The sequence below is a fragment of the Gastrolobium bilobum genome, unplaced genomic scaffold, assembly GCF_033153095.1.
Source record: "Gastrolobium bilobum isolate Gb01-03AN ecotype WA unplaced genomic scaffold, APGP_CSIRO_Gbil_v1 utg2926, whole genome shotgun sequence".
Lineage (NCBI taxonomy): Eukaryota > Viridiplantae > Streptophyta > Magnoliopsida > Fabales > Fabaceae > Gastrolobium > Gastrolobium bilobum.
In genome coordinates, this window is record NW_026898807.1 from 99237 (window position 1) to 122095 (window position 22859).

General features: G+C 32.9%; 2 protein-coding genes across 2 annotated transcripts; both read right to left on the reverse strand.

Moving 5' to 3' along the window:
• Positions 1 to 741: 741 nt before the first annotated feature.
• On the reverse strand, positions 742 to 4042 carry LOC133284310 (F-box protein PP2-A12-like). Its single transcript, XM_061481311.1, has 3 exons — positions 3712 to 4042; positions 3324 to 3442; positions 742 to 1321 (listed from the first exon to the last, which is right to left on the reverse strand). The coding sequence occupies exons 1-3, from the start codon at positions 4024 to 4026 to the stop codon at positions 892 to 894; spliced, it is 864 nt and encodes a 287-aa protein (XP_061337295.1). The 5' UTR covers positions 4027 to 4042; the 3' UTR covers positions 742 to 891.
• Positions 4043 to 17650: 13608 nt separating this feature from the next.
• LOC133284285 (scarecrow-like protein 28) lies at positions 17651 to 19657 on the reverse strand. Its single transcript, XM_061481286.1, has one exon. It carries the CDS (start codon positions 19655 to 19657, stop codon positions 17651 to 17653), a length of 2007 nt encoding a protein of 668 aa, XP_061337270.1.
• Between the last annotated feature and the right edge of the window lie 3202 nt (positions 19658 to 22859).

Genomic DNA, 22859 nt, shown 5'->3' on the forward strand with positions numbered 1-22859 from the left:
TGCCTTCCCTGTATGTGCTGCTTTTGAAACACTGAATACACCTTACTCTTGATTTACTACATGTTATCTTCTTTTTTGTGGGAAATGGAGTTTGGCATCTTCAACATATCTAGAGTTTAAAATATGCTTCTGAACTGTCATAATCATAACCTTCAACAATTTTTTTTTTCCAAAACGTATAACTAAATGACATAATTAGCAATTCATAGAATATAATTATTCAATGGTTACCTGTTCTCTTCGCTTCAATCTCAGATCTCTCTCAGCTGACATTTCGTCCAATTTAGTCAATATTCTCATCAAGATCTTCTGACAAATTCTCCACATCCATCTCTGCTACAACTCCGCCTCAAAAAGCAAAGCTGCAACCTACAAACCTCTTTGATTCATTACCATTCATTGTACAAATATGAAAACCAGTTTAAAGTGTGGAAATATCAAGTGAAACTCTGTATATGAGATGGTGATAGGTACCTTACTTGGCGAGTTTGTGGAACTCCATGTTGATTTCCTTCAAGGATCTTGGAGTCTTATCCTTCTTTTGCAATTTTTAACGTGTTAGAGAATTATAAAACTCGTTAAGTAACGTCACGTAACAGCTTAAGCTTTTGGATTGAATTGATTCTTTACATTATATCATAGTATGGTTCTTTCTTTTCATTAGTGGCAAATTTTGACATTGTTTTGTTCCTCGCAATAATTTTGACATTCTTTACATCGTATGAAAGAACGATCCATTCCAATCGACAGAAACTAGTAAAATTACACACATTCATCCTCTTCAAAATTCTAATACTAAAGAACCACATAAAAACTCGATTCTTCATTTCTCCTGACGCCGCACTAAGTTCTATACATGTTAGACATACATTCTAATCCTACCTAAAATGATTAGGAGCAATCCAAAAATGCTTTAACCTTTTTGAATTCACTTGGATATACAAGCACAGAATCTAGACATAGACCACCTTTAGTGTGTGTGCAATCAATTTGAGTCATAGAGAACTTAATTTTTGTTGATGCATTGCCATCCTCAACAGTAAAATCCCCTGCATGGTAAAAACTCCATTTGCCGGGTCCTTTCAGAAAACACTGGGATGCAACATACTGCCCATCTGAAGTCCAAAGCTGGAATCGTACAGGCTTTCTGTCCCACCCATGAACATGTTCAGTGTTGCAGACCCGTCTTCCAAACCTCTTGGAGGCTCGCCCTAGATGTATTCTGAAGAATAAGCTATATGTCCCAGCTGGAAATGGAAACTCTACTTCACCATCCACTTGAAACCACCAGATTTGCTGGAGGTATGCAACATTATTGAATCTGTGAAGATAACTCAGTTTTAATTACAAAGCTCCATTAAAATAGACTTATCATTTTGGCAATCAAACTACTTGACTATGAGCTTCACAACTTGCATAATTAACAAGACAAACAAAGGAAAAAGGAGCATGTACAAGAATGTGATTCAACTTCTAATCTTCAACAAAATCGACTAATTTTTCTTCACAATAGCACCAACCATGGTTTGTATATGCATAACATTAGCTACATGTGCTCAGTGGAGGAGCACAATATACACGTGTTGACAATGATTTTACTTCAATATAAGTTTTTCCTCTTTCAAATGATGTACTAAAAAATCAATATGACTATAATTAGTTGCCTATTAAATAGATTATAATGTAATACTATTATTATTGTTGTTCTATCAAACATATCATTTATTATACAACAATTAAAATTTTAAAAAATTATTTTTTTATGAACATCATGTAATAATCTAAATAATTTTAAATTTTTTTTTTTTAATATTCCTAAATATATAGACCGTACTTGTATGGATTTCAATTTCATGCTTTAATATTTAAAATAAAATTAGAAGAAGACACAAGTGAGATTGTTTGTTGACTCCTTAGTTCACATGTCATGTAGTTGATGAGTTTATTATTTATTCCCCTCTTTTAGTATTTTGAGTTATTAGTTTTTTCTTTGATCCACGCTAGGATTATTTTGAGATTTTAGTATTTTATCATTGCACCGTAAACAAGCTGGGTTGGTCTATTCAAGGATTGTTATGCCCTGGATTTTGTATTGATTAGGATTTTAAAACACTATTTTGAGATTAAAAAACCTATAAATTTTAAAAAATTACCTAGAATTGTAGTGAGTTTAAAGGCTTTTTTAAAAGACTTTTTTTACGATCAAGAATTTATAAAATTGGATTTTAAAGGTTTATAGAATTTATAAGATTTGAAAGGACAATATAAATTTATAAGATTTTAAAAAATTATATGAATTTTTAACAAATATTCAAAAAAAATTCTTAAGAAGGATAATCAAATCAAAAATTTATGGGATATGTTATTCTACCTACCATTTTTTCTGCCTACTTTTGCTTACCACTCTGAAATACTATTAGATCAGAATCTCAAGCGGAGAGAGAAAGATAAAGATTAGTTAAGATTCTGATCTTACGGTATTTTAGAGTTGTAGGCAAAGGTAAATGATAGGTAGAATAACCTATCCCAAAATTTATTGGCATAAAATTCATTAAGACTGTGTGATACCTTTACATGATATTAGGGTGATGGAGCATATTATTCACGTTTAAAATCTTTTATTTCATTTTTTTCAATATTTTTTAAAAATGTTTATTAAAATTGTTATATGAAATTATCCATCAATCCTAATTAAATATCAATTGATTTTTTTTTCAAAAACAATCCATTAAAATCTCAATCTAATACACCCCCTTAAACTTAAATTGAGAATTGAATATTTTCTTTCGAGTAGGATATTGTAACAACAATTAGTGTTACTACCAATGAATTTCACCGTTAGATCAATTATGTTGATCCAACGGTTATATTTATTTCCATCTTTGTATGGTTTTGATTCCCCATATTTAATGTGAAAGCAATTAAATATGAGAAATAATAACTATACAAAAATAGAAATAAATATGAAGTATTAAATATGAAAAATCATAATCATACAAAGATAAAAATAAATATAATCATTGGATAACATAATCGATCTAACGGTGAAATTGATTGGTAGTAAGATTGACAGTAATGCTTTTAGAATATCCTTCCCCGTTTTCTTTATCATCTTTTTCTCCACTTTGAGTTTCTCTATCCCTCAATTCCTTCCCTTGCCCTCCCCTCATTCCCTTACTTGCCCCACATCATCAATCATCAGACCAAAATGTTAGAAATAAGTCATCCAAAAAATACGGCTACATGATAAGAAACAGGAGTGCTCCCATTCCCAATGCTAGAAAATTTCTATATGCTAAGAAGATGAATGTGAAGAATCTCACCTAGATTCTTCGGTGGGGATATAATTCCAATATCTTCGATCGTCAATCCCGGTTATTGATAGTCCCTTGGATGATATGGACAGACAAAGCTTACCCGTGCTTCTATCCAGCCAAACTTTCTGCAAAAACAAATGTATTCAAACTCATCAGCCAAACAACAAATAAATCTTTGGTATTACTCTTGCATTAAAGTGTCCATTTCACCAATGAAAGCATTATACATAATAGGAGAAAAAAAAATTTGACAGAAAAAATTTGACATGTAATACTTCTATTGATAGTATGTACTGAATCTTTGGTGCTATACCAACAATTTATTCCCAAACAACAAATTAAGCACAAGTTTGAGAATCTTCAAGTTTGACTTAATTTAAACATATCTCATTACCTTGGTGCCTCCGTCAAAAGAATTGAGGCGACAAAGGGAAGCGTAGATTGCTCTTTTGCCCAAATTGATGGGAAAATCACCGAAGATTTTAGTAACAAGAACATCGTAATTGGCTGGGAGTTTCGACTCCCACACAAAATCAGCACAGGAAGCAGCACGAAAAGTGCGGTTTAACGTTGCTAGTTTACAAATCTGCGGAGGTTCGGCGTATCCGAGGATCAAAGCGACGCAACTCTCCGGTAGTCCCCCCAAAGTGGGAGTGGGAGATGGAGAGGCAGTTGAATGAGCGTGACAAGATGAAAAGCGAATACCCATGAAAAAAACAATACGAGACAAGAAAGGCTCGAGATGCGTTTCATAAAGAGATAAGGGAATTTGCTATGAACATTCTTAAATTGTAACTGACGCGTATCAGTTGTAGTTAGTGGACTTTGTTTCTTTGTTTGTTTGTTGTTTTTGACAAAACCAGCTCAGCGGTATCTCATTTGGACGGAAAGCAGATCGGGATAAAGAACCGCCAAAGCGACAAGGTACAGCACTAATTTCTCTTATTATTACTTTTCTTTCAAAATATTGTATTTTCATTTTATCCACACTCTTATTTAATAAAATATGATCTTCATTGTTAAAAATACATAATTATTTATTATAATTTTTTAAAGGTATATGGTTTTACTTTTATTTAACATTTTTTTCCCTAAACTCTAATGACTCCCCTTTTTATATTTTAAAATTAAAGCATAGTATTTTAGAAGTAATTTAATTTTTGTTTTTGAAAATGACATGAGTTATTTTAATTCTAATTTTATAAATTTTAAATTAATTATGTTTAATTTATCATTTCAATTTTTTCTATTGTGATTTATATTTTTTAAATTTTATTTTAATTAATTATGTATACATTTTGAAATTATAATATTTTTATTGATACTTTTTAAAGTTAAATTACTTGTATAATTATCATAACCTATTTAGTAGTATTTTATTATTTTCACACAATTCAATAATAACAATAATAATAATTTCTTTGAGTATAAAAAATTGTCAAAAAAAAAAAATCGGTCTACAAGCCACTTTGACTCGGGTTTAGTGGGTCCATGGCGTGTTGAATGTTGATTATGTGTGCAATTTGTTTGGATTTTTTAATTTTCTTATATCATCTATTTTTCCGATTACTCCAGATTATGAATTAAGTTGAAATAACTCCTAATTAGTTGATGTACATATTTGGTAATTGGTAGTGATTTTTATTTACTTATTTTTTAGTCATTAGTTTGCATTTTTTTCTTAAATTTGCAATAATAGATTCATGTAATTGAAATTTATAAATTTCAATATAACTTAAATATGATGTTGATTACATGATTGTGGACATCTTTTAATGACATTTATAAAGTTAGTCCAACTAGACAGATTTAACTTCTAATCCGTTATAAGCTTTTTTTTATACATAAACCCGTAATAAGCTAATTCTAATATCGAGAGAATATTTAATCCCTTTAGTAATAAATAAGAATAAAAAAAATACAATAAATTTTAAATTAAAATACTTTTCTATTTCAAAAATATCGAATATTTTTTTTATATCTTCTGCACAGAGATGCTACATTTTCGAAAGGAATAATTATTTTCAAATATTATTCTTTTATTATTTATTATACTATATTTTTAATCAGACTTATATTATATTATTAAATTTTTGTCATTTAAGATCCGTTCAGTGATATTATCTCATTATTATTATTAGGAATTAATATTTATTTTTTTAAAAGATATAGAATTATATTATTTTAGTAAAAAATAATATGTTTTGTGAAAGAATCAGTTACATAATAGAAACATTATAGGAGAAAGTGAAATTTTTTTAATTTAAATATTAAATAAAAAATAATAGTTTTAAATAAAAAATTGTCGAATAAATATTTTTTCCTTATTATTATTTTGGTAAATATCAATCAATATACGTAATTTTAATGGACCCCACAAACACTTATTATTTAATCAGTTTGATTATAATATAATTATTAACAGAATCAATCTCATTCAATAATATGTTGATATATTATTAGTTGTAAGCTTAGTTTTTTATATTAAAAATGTATTAAAATTAAGGGTAAAGAATTTCTCCGGTCAATGGAGATAAGTTATCTCCAGTGAGATCAAAACGACGTCATTTTGGGCTGAAAATTAAGGTGTTTTTATAATTATAATATATTGCAGGGTTATTTTAGTCTTTATCATTATAATTTTTTAATCTTATAATTCAAAACAATATTATTTTGAGCTCACTAAAAATAATTTTATTTCTGGTGAACGGAGAAATATTTTTCCTAAAATTAAAATCTTCACCTCATTCTACCACGACTCTTTAGTCTTTATTAGCTTATATGAAATTATGAATAATATTCTGGTTTAAGATTTCTCTTCACCTTGTTAACTTTTTTTCTGGGATTTGGCCCTCCCCATTTTTTTAAAAATTATTCAACTTATAATCTTGATTCGAATTAATCTTCATTGAGAAATATTTGAGGTATATTAAGATTTTGATGCATTTTTAATGTCTTTAATTGAATTTAAATAATATATGTGTACAATTATTAAAGATTATATAGTTATTTATAGTATATATATATATAATAACAATTTATTCATTTATTTATTTCAAAATAAATGTGTGTTTCTTTCACTCAGTATGTCATCCTCAAGTCATTATTTTAGAGAAAAATTTTCTTACGCACAACTAAAATCAGGAAATTAAGTTTTTTTATCGGACCATTATATCATCCACACTTACTTATGTTAAGAAATTTTATAATATTTATTAAAAATTATTAATAGAAAGGGAGAATAAGGATCAAACTTTAAATCATTTAGTCATATGTCTAAAAAAAAAAAACTTAAGTTATCAGATTAAAATAGATGACTTATTCTATTAAAACAATAGATTAATTATTTTATATTACATCTTTGATCATAAGAAATGCATTTATTTTTAAAAATTATATTTATATGTTAATTATTAATTTTTTTTTGGCAATTTGAAAGAGAAAGCATCATCGGCAATGACAGCCTCATATTTATATGTTAATTATTAATTTAATGTAATCTTATCCAAGCAACAACTTGCCATCTTCATGGCGTATAATTTAATAAATATATTGTGTAAAGGGGTTTTGTTGAAGTGGAGATGATATATTTAAACAAAAACATTCCCATCTCCAAGAACTACTTTCAAATATGTTCGACGCACTAACTGTATTAAAATTTAAAAGTCCTACACAAATTAATGAGACTACTTGACAGAAGTTCCGAGTCATCTCGAGATTCTCGACAATACGTCAACGCGTATATTCGTTGGTTTTCGTGGAGGCTTACAGCAAACGTCCATTGGATTGCACGCAAAACAAGCATCAAATGTTCGTCCAAATGCCGAATGGATAAGAGAGGCAATGCCAGATGAAAATATGTATACTAATGCTCCATGATTGGAATAAATCCTTAGGGCATTACATACATGGAAGATTTATATGTATTTGTTTATTTATTTTGTGATATCTGAAAAAAGATATTGTATCATATATTTTTTTTAGATAATATTATGTTTCTTGTTCATATATCATAAAACAAATGGGCAAAAATGCACTAAATTCAGTTATTCATTTGTGATACGTGAATAAAAAATATCACATAATGCTTTGGGCTTTTTCACTATTATAACTATATTCTTTTAAAAAATACTAAAATAAAAAAAAAATTATCAATAGGGAATTGGATAACCGTGACTAATTTTATTCAAGGGAATTGAATAATTTGTTACGTCGACCAGTCCCACATGAGGTTCGTGGCTTGGTACGTGTCTCTGCTTTAGTAAATTGTCGCAAAAAATCGTAGCTGATTAAAATTACACCACTTGGCAATAATTAATTTGATCAATTATGCAGATTAATTCACGCACGACTTAAACACGCATTCTTTCAATGCGCGTTATCATTTTGGTAATTTTTTTCTATTTTGAATTATTTGGGATTTTTTATTTTATTTTTGCAAAGTGACATTTAAATAGTTGAAAAATCTAATACTGGGTAGCTTTTCGTCGGCCAAATTTAGATTATTCAATAATATATAAAGGGAAAAGTTGTGTTATTTTAAGTGACACATTTTGTGTCATTTCACTCTCACAAAGAGATGTGACTCATACTTTTAAAAAATTTCCCATCCAATCTCTCTCATGATCTATCTCTTTCTCTCACTTAAAATAGCACAACTTTATATTTTTTAACATTATACACATTTTTCCCTAATATAAAAGGGTGACATAGTTGTTAAGTGGGTTATGTCGTAAGAGCTACCTGTTATGGTTGAAAGATTGTTGATTCAATTCCTAAGCGAAGTATTTAGGCCTACCAGTTGGGTTCAATCTCTTAAAGCTCACATCTATAGCTTTCTAGAGGGCATCTATGGCAAGCCATAGAGGCTCACCATTGGGACATTTCCCTCCCCTGTACAGCTGCCCTTATACATTGACAGTGGGCAACATGTCTTGTCTCAGGACAATACTTGACTTGATGAGACAGCTCATGGGACTGATCAACTCACTCCTCCATGCTAGAGAGGACTCTCCTCTCTAAATACCCCTCTCACACATGGAGAGAGATCTTCTTCTCCACTCTCAATCTATGTTGTTACTCTGCTCCTCTGCAGAGCCATCCTTGCCATACACCCCCCTGATGTATCTTGGAAAGCTTCACTAGTGTTTTGGTCTCCACCATTGCCACTATAACCACCCCTTATATCAACATACTTCATCCTCTATGGGACACATCTTATGTACCCCGCGGTTAGGGGTGTGCATGGAGCGGTTCGGTTCGGTTATTGTCAAAAACCGAACCAAACCAGTTTTAAACGGTTTGAATTTTAAACCGAACCACTTTTAAAAAAAAATCGGTTTTTAATTTGTCCAAACCGATTTAAAATCGGTTTCAAAACCGGTTTGTGGTTCATAACCGGTTTTAATTTAAAACCGGTTATAAACCACAAACCGGTTATCAAGATTAAAACCGGTTTTATAACAATTTTTTTTTTGAATGAATAGGATGTAGAGATTTTCATGTGTGTAACACGTTTCCAAGAAAATAGGCCAACCACGGTGGAGATTTTGGAGAAGATGGAGGAGGTAATGGATGAACATGAACAACAACAAGGACTTTTTGCTTCAACACACTGTTCTAATGGATCCAACCGTGAAGATTGTTGTTCACTTCAACACATTGTTCTAATTTTTAATTTTTTTTTACAAAACAAGAATAATAACCTAGAAAGTATTAAAATCAATTGAATTCAAAATCAAATCTCAACAAATCAATTTAAATCTAAAATCAAACAAACAAACCCGAAAATTTATTGAAAAAAGAAGGGAAAAAACCGAAACCCTAAGATAAAATTAGCTTCAAAAATCTGATATAGCAGAGTGAGTGCCAAGCAAACTGAAAAAAAAAACGTACCTGTTAAGACGTGGAAATTAAGATTGTAAGAAAAAAAATGTATACGATTTGGTTATCCAGTATATCCAAACCATTTGATAAATGGATAACCAAACCATATTTAAAATTAAAAAATGGATATTTTTTTAACCGATTTTTTAATTTGGTTTGGTTTTTAATTTGGTTTGGATCAATTGGATATTTTGCACATCCCTACCCGAGGTACAAATACTATCCAGTATTTGACATGATATTGAATAAGATAATATTATCCAATGTTTGTCAATGTACTATTTAATACTAGATAAGATAAAAATATATATTTTTGATAAAAATATCCTTTAATAAAGAATTTATATAATTCTTCATAATATGTCATATGATATTAATTTTTATAAAAATCTATTGATCAGTGTCTCCAAAAAAAATATTTATTTTTATAAAAATAAAAATATCCAATATTTTAAACATTAATATATTGAAAAATTAATTTTTATTTTAATATATTAATATTAAAATAATATATTAATTTTTTAGAATTGCATTGGTCAATAATATTAATACATTAATCCCTTATGCTAATGCAGATAATTTGAAATTGGATTGTTTAGCTTTTTTCTAAGCGAATAAGAATCCAGGAGTACCAATAATGTCACAATTTAATTAAAACAAAAGAATGTATATTATATATTACAAGTGTCAAGTTGCTCAAAGTGGTGTCAGGGTGGCAAACAACAAGTTGTCATCTCTTATACCAAATGAAATAGAAGTTATCGCTCTGAGGGGTCAGAGGGGGATAGAAGATTACGAAGCAAGTTGTAGCAGACACAAATGGGACAGGTATTGGGGCTGTGTTATTACAAGAAGGCCGTGCAGTTGCTTATTATAGTAGCAAATTGTCTAAACGCATGCAACATTACTTATATCTGTGAGATGTTTGCCATCACCTCAGCTGTGGCCAAGTGGCGTCAATATCTCTTAGGATCCCAGTTCATCATTAGAACAGACTATAAGAGCCTGCATAATATGATGTCCCAAACTATTCAGACACCAGAACAACAACAATTTTTAGTCAAATTGTTAGGTTATAATTATACTGTTACTTTCAAATCTGGTAGATCAAATGCTGTGGCGGATGGTCTCTCACGCACACTCCAAGGGGATGTTGGGTCCCTCTTCTCTCATCTCACCGTCCTCAACGCGCCGCACACAGATTATTCTTCACTATTACAGTCTAAATTACAACAGGATTCCTATGCGTCTACGATTATGCAAGAATTACAGTCATCCAAAAATAAATCTACCAACTAGGAAATAAACAATGACCTTTTACTGCACCGCGGGCGAATTTTTCTGCCAGCAGGATCCACTTTAATACCCAAACTTTTAGCGGAGTTCCATTGTACTCCAGTGGGGGGACATGCAGGAGTCCATAGAACCTTGTCTCGACTCTGCACATTTTATACATGGAGGTGTGTTAGAAAAGATGTACAACGATTCATACAAAGGTGTGATATATGTCAAAGAATTAAACCCAACAATCACTCACCTTACGGGTTACTCCAGCCTCTGCCTACACCAGCTGCAATTTGGTCTGAACTATCATTGGATTTTGTCACTCACCTTCCCCTAGTCCAAGGATACTCAGTCATATTGGTGGTAGTTGACCGCCTCACTAAGGGTGCCCATTTCGTCCTCCTTCCAACAAAATACACTGCTACAAAGGTCGCACAAGCCTTCTGGATTCCGTGGGTAAACTGCATGGACCTCCAAAGAGCTTAGTATCAGACAGAGACCCTATTTTCTTAAGCGCATTCTGGAAATCACTTTTTCAAATACAGGGCACTCAGCTGCACTTCAGCTCAGCTTACCACCCTCAGATCGATAGACAAACAGAGAGAGTTAACAGAACGTTAGAACAATATCTACAGGCTTTTGTGTTTGATAAACCAACAAGTTGGGTAAAGATGCTACCTTTAGCAGAATATCACTATAATACCGCTTTTAATAGAAGCATTGGGTTATCACCGTATGAAGCAACCTTTGGCATACCACCTCCATGCACACTTCGACACTCTCTGTGTCTATCCCCATTGGAAGCTGTTGATTCAACTTTGGCAGAACGCACCTCTGTTTTGCAAAAATTGTGCAGTAACTTACAACGAGCACAACAAGCAATGAAAAGAGAAGCAAATAAAAAAAGGACAGATTTCACCTTGTCAGTGGGTGACTTGGTTTTACTTCGGTTGCAGCCCTACCGTCAATTATCCATCCATCGTCGTTCATGCCAAAAGCTTGCGCCGCATTTTTTTGGGCCATTTAAGATACTGGAAAGAATATGGCCCGTTGCTTACCGTCTACTACTACCACCGGATGCTAAAATCCATCCTGTCTTTCACATCTCGCTACTGCGAAGATATTTTCCGGCGAAGCATTCAACTCATGTTGCATTTCCAGTGCTACCTTCGAAACCGGAACTACATCATACACCAGCTACATTAGTGTCAACTAGAACCATTTACCGTCAGGGACGTCAGATTCCACAGGTCCTGGTCCAATGGACAGAACTTCCCCCAGATGTGGCGACTTGGGAAGACGAATCGGAGGTGGAGCTACTCACAACACCAATGACTGGCGCTTATACATCAGCACCACAACAAACACTAGACCCACCAGACACCAACACCGCCGTCGCAGACAAGGACGCCGAGTTAGAACCACCATTTTCGCAACCACGCGAGCTTGAAGGACTGGTATCTCCACTACAGTCATCGGGTAAGAACAGAAATCGCACGGAAATACAAGCCCCTCTACCGTCGGTCATGCGCGAACAGGAAGTACACCCGGAGTTTCCAACAACACAAAGACAAAACCTTCACAATTATAAAAAGGAAACTCGAGATATGGTTAAGGCAGAGAAAGAAATGGCATTGTTTGGGAACAAGACGCAAGGAAATAATGCTTCTGCAATTAAGAAATGCAAACGTGTAATGAAGGATTCAAAATTTGAAGACTCTACATCTGCTACAACTCAGGGTGCGCGTCTCGAGGCTGACATAGCTGTTACCAATACAGCCCCTCAGACTGATAAGCTAGGACCTGCACTACCTTTCCCACCGACTTATTAGATTGTAGAATCCTGATTTCCAAGATCAGCTTCCTTCCCAATCGATCAAAGACGTCCATATTAAGAGACCATTGAATTACCCAACTGACATAGACCTTGAGGACAAGGTCAGTTTTCATGGGTCGAGAATTGTAGCAGACACAAATGGGAGCTGACCCCAGAGGCACACTAAGGAGCCCAAATATTTAATGGATTATGAGAAGTGAAGCCCAGTCCCTATAGTCAGTAGTTAGATAGATGGTTTTATCATTTTAAATTCAAATAATCAGTTAGCTTAGCTTTTTATTGTTTTTTTTTTTGGGTACCTTGAAGGGGTAAAAAACCCACCCACAAGAAAAGGCTAACTAGGCCCAATACAACGAGTTCTACCAAAATCACCCAAATCAGCTAAATATAAGAAATAAATCCCCGGAGGGGGACAAAAATAATACAAAAGTCCTCTAACTCCGGATTCAACAAAAGGAAATTAGACAACCAATCCGCACAGTAATTTCCTTCTCTGTACGAATGCTTAATAACAACAGACCACTCTCTATTCATCCAAGCCCGTATACGAGTAACAATATGATACTCACAGGCTGGCTTACTCCTTGCAGTAAGCCACGTGACCGCTGTTGAAGAGTCACTTTCAATAACTAATTTCCTCCAGCCATTGTCCCAAGCCATTTGAATACCTCTCAAAGTTATCGTAGCTTTTTATTGTTATCGCTTTCAGTAACATTTTTAGCAATTGCAACTAGATTAGGATTAGTCTAGAATTTCATTCTTATCGTTTAGTTATACGAGTTGTTCCTATATATTGCAGAAAATGGATTGAATAAAATAGCTTTGTTTAATCCCCAAATTCATTCCTCTCTTCTACTTTTCCTCTTGTCCTCTTCTTTTCTTATTCTCTCTTCCTAGTTTCTTATATTATCTCCTTCACAAGTGGAGGGAAATTTGAGTATTTTCTCACTTGCTTGTATGGAAAAGAGAGAAATTTTATTTTTTTCTTTAAATAACAGCTCCTTAATAGAAAGAATAACTGTGCCGGAACTACTACAAATGCTCTCAAGTGGAGGAACTGGGGTTTCATTGGATTCAGATATTTTTCTTCTTCTTTTTGTTATAACTATAAGGCATAAGGGTCTATTTGGTGTGATGTATAAGACTTAACAGTATAAGATTATATTATAGATTATGATATTTTAGTTATTTAGTGTTACCATTGTATAGTATAAGCTTATACAACAGAGTTCTTTAATACATCAAACTAGTGTAAGTCAGACCTGAATAAATTTTAATATGATTCAACATTTGATACGATATTATATAAGATAATATATTGTAGAAGATAAGGTCTGATAGTATAAAATCTGATAGTATAAGACCTGATTAAATTTTAATACTATTTAGCGTTTGACATGATATTGTATAAGATAATATTTTGTATAAGATAATATCATCCAATGTTTGGTAATACATGTATAATACTAGATAGGATAAAAATAAATATTTTTGACAAAAATACATTTAATAATGAATTTATATAATTCTTCCAAATATATCAAATGATATTAATTTTTGTAGAAATTTGTTGATCAGTGTGTCCAAAAAAATATTAATTTTTATAAAAATAAAATCTCCAATATTTTAAAAATTTATATATTGAAAAATCATTTTTTATTTTAATATATTAATTCTTGATAATTGCATTGTTTAATACATAATCATTTATCAGGCTTAATCCTACCCTCCTAGGCTTGATTAAGTTATACATCATTTTGATGTATAAAGGGATCCTGCTGTATAAGCTTATACTATACGATAGTCATACCAAGCAATTAAAAATGTCATAACATATAATATAAACTTATACTATCAGGCCTTATACATCACATCAAACAAGCCCTTAAACTCAATATATGGATCCCTAGTACCAAATGGTTCCAACTTAATTGGATTGGATGAGTAATTAATAAATTGGTGGAGAAATTTAAAATAAATAAAAATTAAGTGCATTACCATAATTAAACCCATTGTCTTAGCTTATCAAGAACTTCGTCCATTTTTAAGCACCTTTAGATTATTGCCTCTAGTACACTAAATTCTTCGTTTACTTTATTGTCCATCTTTAGCTCTGAAATAAACTTGAATATAAGAGTATCTTTATTGGTACCCAACCCCATTTTCGCAAGCCCACCACGGCACCACCATGGACCATGGTCATGTAGCTCTTCGGCGTGCCTAAAGACCGCCCCTAAGACAAAGAACTATAACAACTTCCTCTGAAAAAAGTTATTTAACACTAACAATGAAACTTTTTTTTTTTTTTTGAAATATTCCAATCATTTCATCATTTCGCGACTAGTTCGATTTAGAGCGGGTCCCGCAATTAAGACTTTAGATCTCTCTCAAAAACAGAAATAGAAAAGATCGAACAAATGCTCTCACCCTCACCTGCTTAGTTCCCTGGCACCAACTGAACTACTATTATTTAATACAAACTTTAGCATTGCAAAACAATTACAACATTAAGTCATTAAATTGGTTTAGTGAGGAGCGGTTTGGGTACGAGGTCATATATTCAAATATCCATTGTATAATTATTATTTTTACTAACAATTTAGTTTACGAATAACAGATGCTCTCCAATGCAGTCTAATTTCAGTGCGAAGTATTGATATATAACGGTTATTTTAACGATAAGTCATTAGAAAAAGTTGTGCTGTTCTCAACAGTGAGTTTTCCTTTAAAACGAAAAATAAAAATCAAAACAAAACGAAAAGTAAAGCAACAACGGCTCAATCGATTCAATTTCTAAAGGCACCATGTTTTAATTTTAATTATTTTGATTTAAGTAAGTCAAAATATAATTGCAAGAAATCTTCCATTATAAGGCAAGAGTATTACCCTAGCATAGACAAAAAAAATAAACTTAGCTTTGTCATCCAAAGATAATTTGATGCATTGAATAATATACTATTAAATTTTGTATTATATTACATAGGGCTGATGGTGTGTGATTTTAAATGATGTAAATTGTGTCCTTTTAGCTTTTGGATTCTGTGTGTATCATTTTAAAAGATGTAAATAATGTCATTTTAATTTTTTACTCTATGTACTTCTAGTAATACATAGTTATAACATGAGAAATTACTCTTTTTTTTACTTATCATGTCAGATGATGTGACTACTGAGGTGAGAGAAAAATAATAATTTTTCATGTTATAATTATGTACTACCGGGAGTGAATAAAAAAATTAAAAGGACACAACTTACATCCTTTGAAAGGACAAAAAGTTTTCCCTTAGTTTTTTACTCTATTACTTTATATACTCCCGGTAGTACATAGTTATAACATGAAAAATTACTTTTTTGTTGATGTGACTAAGGAGAGAAAAAAAAAATTTCATGTTATAACTATGTGACTAAGGAGAGAAAAAAAAACTTTTCATATTATAATTATGTACTACCGGAAGTACATAGAGTAAAAAAAATTAAAAAGACACAACTTACGTGGCACAAATTTTCTTTCCTTATTACATATACTTCACGCATATAAATAAGACTTATTAACAGTAATTTTTATTTTTGATTTATTCTAATAAATAAATCATTGTTATTTCATCCGGGGATTATTTGATACATTGAGTAAAACTATCAAATAAGGATGAAATTTTTTTGATCCTTTTCGTGTCCATTGCTTTGGAATGTCAAACGTTCATATTTAGCAAGGATAAAAAACTTTTCATATTATAATTATGTACTACCGGAAGTACATAGAGTAAAAAAAATTAAAAAGACACAACTTACGTGGCACAAATTTTCTTTCCCTATTACATATACTTCACGCATATAAATAAGACTTATTAACAGTAATTTTTATTTTTGATTTATTCTAATAAATAAATCATTGTTATTTCATCCGGGGATTATTTGATACATTGAGTAAAACTATCAAATAAGGGTGAAATTTTTTTGATCCTTTTCGTGTCCATTGCTTTGGAATGTCAAACGTTCATATTTAGCAAGGATAAAAAACTTTTCATATTATAATTATGTACTACCGGAAGTACATAGAGTAAAAAAAATTAAAAAGACACAACTTATGTGGCACAAATTTTCTTTCCCTATTATATATACTTCACGCATATAAATAAGACTTATTAACAGTAATTTTTATTTTTGATTTATTCTAATAAATAAATCATTGTTATTTCATCCGGGGATTATTTGATACATTGAGTAAAACTATCAAATAAGGATGAAATTTTTTTGATCCTTTTCGTGTCCATTGCTTTGGAATGTCAAACGTTCATATTTAGCAAGGATAAAAAACTTTTCATATTATAATTATGTACTACCGGAAGTACATAGAGTAAAAAAAATTAAAAAGACACAACTTACGTGGCACAAATTTTCTTTCCCTATTACATATACTTCACGCATATAAATAAGACTTATTAACAGTAATTTTTATTTTTGATTTATTCTAATAAATAAATCATTGTTATTTCATCCGGGGATTATTTGATACATTGAGTAAAACTATCAAATAAGGATGAAATTTTTTTGATCCTTTTCGTGTCCATTGCTTTGGAATGTCAAACGTTCATATTTAGCAAGGATACAGATACCTGTTTTAGAGCTGGGTCTCTACGAGACTTGTATTAATACATACACATCTGTTTCTGATTGAAATTTGTAACTTTTGGTGTCTGTGTGCTTTGAAAGATATGAAGTTCATATTCAGCTATGGAGACTAATCAAAGTGAGCACATGATAATCGAGCTATTAAAAAAACAATCAGAAAACGATGCTACAAGCTACATTTCAGCTAGAAGAGTAAGCACAGTAGCATAACTTGCTTGAAAGGATGAGAAAACGGTAGAGATGTGTGACTAGCTTGTATATGAATATTAGATACGAAATAGCAATAGGTAAAGAATGTAAAGAGAGCAGAGAATGACACAAAAAACTAATTCATTTCATATATAATGACCGAATTCCCCAGTCACAACTGACTCTCCGAAACATTGAAGAAATGGACTGAATTTCATCTTACAGAAAGAATAAAATAATGAGAACAAATTGACTCCAAATGTATCTGATATTTAAAAATCTGACCTATAATATAAAGAACAGAAAACATAATTGCTGTATTCATACAAATTGTACTAATCACTTTTTGAACTGGTAATTCTTTATCTGCAACAAAGAATGAAAGAATAATAACAATTTTCCTACCTACAAAGAATACTTCTCTCTCTATTCTTTTGTCTCTGTGTGTATACGTGAAGAGTGACGGAATGTATGAAGAAAACCCCCCCCCCCCCCCCCCCAACGGCAATCAAATAGGCTGAGAAACAGAGGATGAAGTGCCTGCAGCATCAACTGGTGCCCATGCCGAGACACTGTAGAGGGGGTTATCTAGCCAACCAAGAGTTAGTGCTGCTGCTGCTCCATCTTCTAGCTCCTGCTTCTTCACATTGAAATTATCACAAGAATACATTTTCAACAACAACTGGCTCTGAATCCTTTCCCTCTCGCTAACTCCCATGCATCTGAACCCTCCTTGCTCCATCATCTTCCTCCAATTCACGAAACTCTCATGCCTCTCCAACCTGTCGCTTCCTTCACAAGCAATGATGTTCCTGATCTCTCGAGCATACATCTCCTCTATCTTAGTCCTCATGGGGCTCTCTCTTGGAAGGCAGTGATCGATGGAATCAAACAGAGCAGAGTAATATTTCAAAGCATTGCACACTCTTGTTTCCAACCTGACCTCATTGTGCTGTGCTTCTTGCTCTGCCATAACCACCATTGTAGGATTTGTGCTGCGAATGAGCCCCAAAAAATCCCTCAAAGCTCCTCCGCTCCCATCATAAAGCGTCTTGTGTAGCTGCAGAACACAATTCACAGCCACACTTTCGTGTTCCTTCACATGAAGCATCCAAAGCCTCACATCTTCTAGTCTATCCACCACTGGATGAAACTCGAAGGGAAGGTTCAATGCCTCAGCAAATCCAGCAAGCCTATCACCGGTTTCATTCAGCTCTTGCTTGGACTCCCCAATGCCCGTGATTCTAACATGGCTTGGAGGATTAGTCCTCGAAGCTAAACTCTGGAACAAGCTCGGCCATTGAAGCCCTTGCTTTATGTCAAAATCTATGATGTGAACCCTGTCTTTCCCTTCAAAAGCTCTCAACAATATTTCATTTGAAGTGAAATGAAGGAACTTGGGGATTGGACTGACCTGATTCAGAAGCCTTAATGCAGTGCCAGTTTCATCCTCCACCACCACCCTATCTAGCTCCCGAGGAGTGGTAATATGAAATATATGAGGCCAGAGCCTGGTAACCCTGATGGCTAAGGCTTCGGTAAAATAAGCACACAAACGGCTTATTGAGGTTCCCTTTGGAGACGCAAGATCACCCAATGTTGCTATGAAATGGTTGATTGTAGCCACATTCTTCGATCCAATAGCCTCAACGCAAGCAGTGAGTAAACTAACAAGTTCAAATCCACGATTCTCCTCTTGGCTATCCTCCTCTCCTGTCTCCACCTCAGTGCCTTGATAGTGATGCGGAGGAATCCCTGACCCATTACCCACTTCATGCTCCGAGACATTCTCATTCAACCTCAGGCTCAAGCCTTGGCTTTCTGATGAAGAATCGGAGGGTGAGGCTTCCTTTACAGGAGGAAGGTGGTGGCTACCCTCAGCGTTCTTCTCACCAAGGTCCGTGATCTTAGTTATAGAAGATTCCACCCAAGGAGCAGGAGCAGAAACCACTTCACTAGGAACAAAACAGACCCTTTCCTCATCCCCTGAACAAGTCAGAGAGAAAGGAAGTGAAGTCCTTGTAGTCATGTCAAGGCCAGGCTGTAACCAAAAATTTCCAGCACCCATTTGAGCCAAACTCAAACCCTCCCCTCCTCCTCCTCCTCCTTCCAGAACATCATCGCTGCTACCCTTTTTTCTCTTGGCTTTCTTGGGAGAAGACTCGTGCTCTGCAAGCCTCTTCAGACTCTTAGCGCTTTTGTCCCAAAACTCATCGTTGATCTGGTGAGTGCTTGTGGCCGCCTGTGATGTGGTTGCCAAAGGTGGAAGTCTTATGTTCTGCTTCAGAGAATAAGAACCGGTCTTGGCTTCAATCGGCTTCTCCACTGAAAGGCCCACCGGCCTAAGTTGCTGCGAACGAGAGCTATCTTTCCGCGGGAAGCTACAAGGCAAGTCCAATCTCTGCGTGCTCATCGAAGGTTGTTGGAAATGGCAAGCTTGAAATTGTGCAGATGCTTCACTCCTCAATCTATGCCTTGGTGACAACAATGTAGAACTAGAACACCCAGCCAACATCCTCTATGCTTTTTGTAAAGCTGGTTAATTCACCCCACCCAATGCTGCTAGCTGCTTCTTTTTCCCTTCCCTTTGTTTCTTTCTATCTATCTAGTAATAGCTTGATCAAGTATATATATATATATATATGTATGTATAAATGAATGGAGGAAATGTATGCGTTGGTTTTATTTCAACCTCAAGAGTACCCGTAGTAGAAACTCATGTAAAACTTTGCATGTGTGTATGTTTAAGAGGAGGAGAAATGCAGAGAGACGATCTATGTGTACACGTGTGTGTGAAGTTTCTAAGGAATTTTTCAAGTCCGAAACCAAGAAAAAAGAAAGAAAGAAAAGGAATCCGATGAATATCTCCAAAACAAGCCTGAGAAAAATTAAAGAATCAAGCTCTTAGTTTTTCTTTACAAATTCAAAGTGTTGCTGTGTGATAAGATGAATCTGTAAATGCAAAAGAATGGGGAGGTGCTGTTGTTATATGCAAACAAAACCTAAAATAAAATAAAATAAAATAAAATCTCCACTTGGAAAAGAATGAAAGAATTGGCAAGACTAATGAAAACACCTACCACATAAAACGATCATCGGATTCCAGAAACATTCAAGCAATGGTCATTAGAAAATGCGGTGATGTATTTTGTTTAAGAACAAGGGAGGGGAAATAGAAACATACTTCTTCAAATTTGTGGCTGAAGTCCTGAGAAATATTCAAACCCATATTAGCAGCGGAAAGGTTCAACAAGAACGTCATGGCTGAAAAGGAACCCGGAGGATCAAAAGCCAGAAACCCCACCTCGGAAAACGCTTCAGACATGCATGAAAGAAGAAGAAACACCTCTTAATTTGAAGGCTGATCACTTACCCAAAAGAAACACAAACCTTTAAAGAGTTAAGCTTTTATATAATGTACTAGGGGACCTCCTTCATATTTGATATGAGTTGTTGCACTTCACCACTCCAACACTGTCTCCATCATAGCTTTGTGTTTGCTGGGCCTACGACTGATTTGATTTAGCAGTGACTGAGGTAAGAAAAAGAACAAGGTGAAGACAAAACAAGGGGAACCTTGGATTCCTCACCACCGTCTGATACAGATCCAACCAACGGCACAGATGTGAGCTGATATAATTATACGACCGTTGTAGGATGTCGGTGAAATATAACCGTTGGTGCAGTTATATGATGCCTGTGAAATATGACCGTTGGTGCACCGAGACTTACTTCTCTGCTACCCACCGCACGTGCCTGTCCCCTGATATCCGTTCAATTGACCGTTGACAGAAAGAATTTCTTGTTGCATGTGGTCTCATGGGTTGCTGTTACACTTTGCAATTGCATTCTCATCATCATTTCTCTTTTTTCCCCCTTCTAAGGGAACAGGTTCTTCACTGTAACGGGAGTAATATTTTTACAAATTACAATAATAAAATGTTATTTATTTTTACATTATTATCTAAATATTAAGAAAATACATTTTAATATTTTTATTTTCCAACATAGAAGTGTGTAAAAAAATTATAAATTTTTTATCATATAAATATCATGATTTTTTTTTGTACAAAGCTAATATAAAAAGTGTTATAATTATATTTTAATATTCAAACAATATTGCTCTTATAAGCTTTCAAAAGAAAGTGATACCCGTTCATTCTTTCTAGTAACTTTTGTAAATTATTATTTGTATAAATTAAATGTAAATTTTAATTAACTTATTAATATTTAAAATAATTTATAATTAGTTTTTTAAAGTAATAGTTTTTTTCTAAAAATTAATCAAAATTAAACCTTAACTAAAACTTGGTCGTCTACTTAAAAAAAAACAAGTCATACATTTCTTTTTTAGAGAAAAACTACATTGTTTTTTTTTGTCTTCTTACTTTTTTGTGGACCCCACTCATTTATTATATGTATAGGAAGAAAAAAATTTCTCATGTAAAATGAAAAAACTAATACCAAATCTGTTTACAAAAGTTTTGTTAGTCATTCATAATCATGGATCTTCAATAGAAGGAAAAAAAGTTTTCAATAATAAATTGAGCAGCATTATTATTACAATATAAAAGTTTTACAACTTATTTTTCTCCGTTGATTTATGTCAATCCAACAGTTATGATTTATCGGGTCATATTTATTATTAATCATTAATTTATAATAAATCATAACATTTGATTGACGAAAATCAATAGTGAAAAAATATGTTATAAAACTTTTAGGTTGTAAGAATAACGCTACTCTAATAAATTAGGCCTTTGGACTATTTTAATACAATGTTACGGTTTTGTTATTTTATTATTTTTTAATTATTGGTTTATTTTAAGTTAGTGGATGGATTCTAGGTAGTTACAAGGTAAGTGCTAGTAGTGGGTAGTTTATTTTACTTCAATATGTTTAGTTGTTGTAGTGGGTTGTTATTATTTTCGAATTATACTTTGTCTATTTAAACTCTCTACATATGGGAATAAGAAATCATCAAATGAATTATTTGCAAAAGCACTTTGTGCAAGAGGTCGAACTTCCTCAATAAAACTACCATTCTATATATGTAACAATTTGTTAACATAGCCCACTAGGTATGTAGAAACAGTTAGAAAAACTAGAAGATGCAATTCGGACACTCTCCGTTCAATTGAAGGAGGTATTCTCCAAGCGGCTAGATGTGCCAATACCAACCACCAAACCACATCCTCACCTCCATTGTCATTGTTCTCATTTCATTCCAGGAGGCTTTCTACTCCCAAATATTTATCTCTTTCTCTTTCCACCAATCGAGCAATCCCCCTTATCACTACCATTGCAATTAAAAATTTCACCGCGGTCAAAGTATCTCAATCAAACAAGGCCTCTCGATCTATACCCCAAATTTTTGGTTTAGATATGAAATGATCATGGCTAGAGGATATTTTCCAATCAACAACAATGGCGAGGTTAACATAGATATTGAAGATGATTCAATCACTTGATTTTACTCTTGAGGACAAGAGTAAATTTAGGGGCAGGGAATGTTACGGTTTTGTTATTTTATTATTTTCTAATTGTTGGTTTATTTTAAGTTAGTGGATAAATTCTAGGTAGTTACAAGTGTTAGAATTTATGTATAAAATCCCATGTGTTATGAATAAGAAGTGGTTTAAAAGAAAAAGAAAAGAAAGGGAAGATAAAAAAATGTGTGGGTTATAAATGAAGAAGTCTCATATTGGACAACTAGT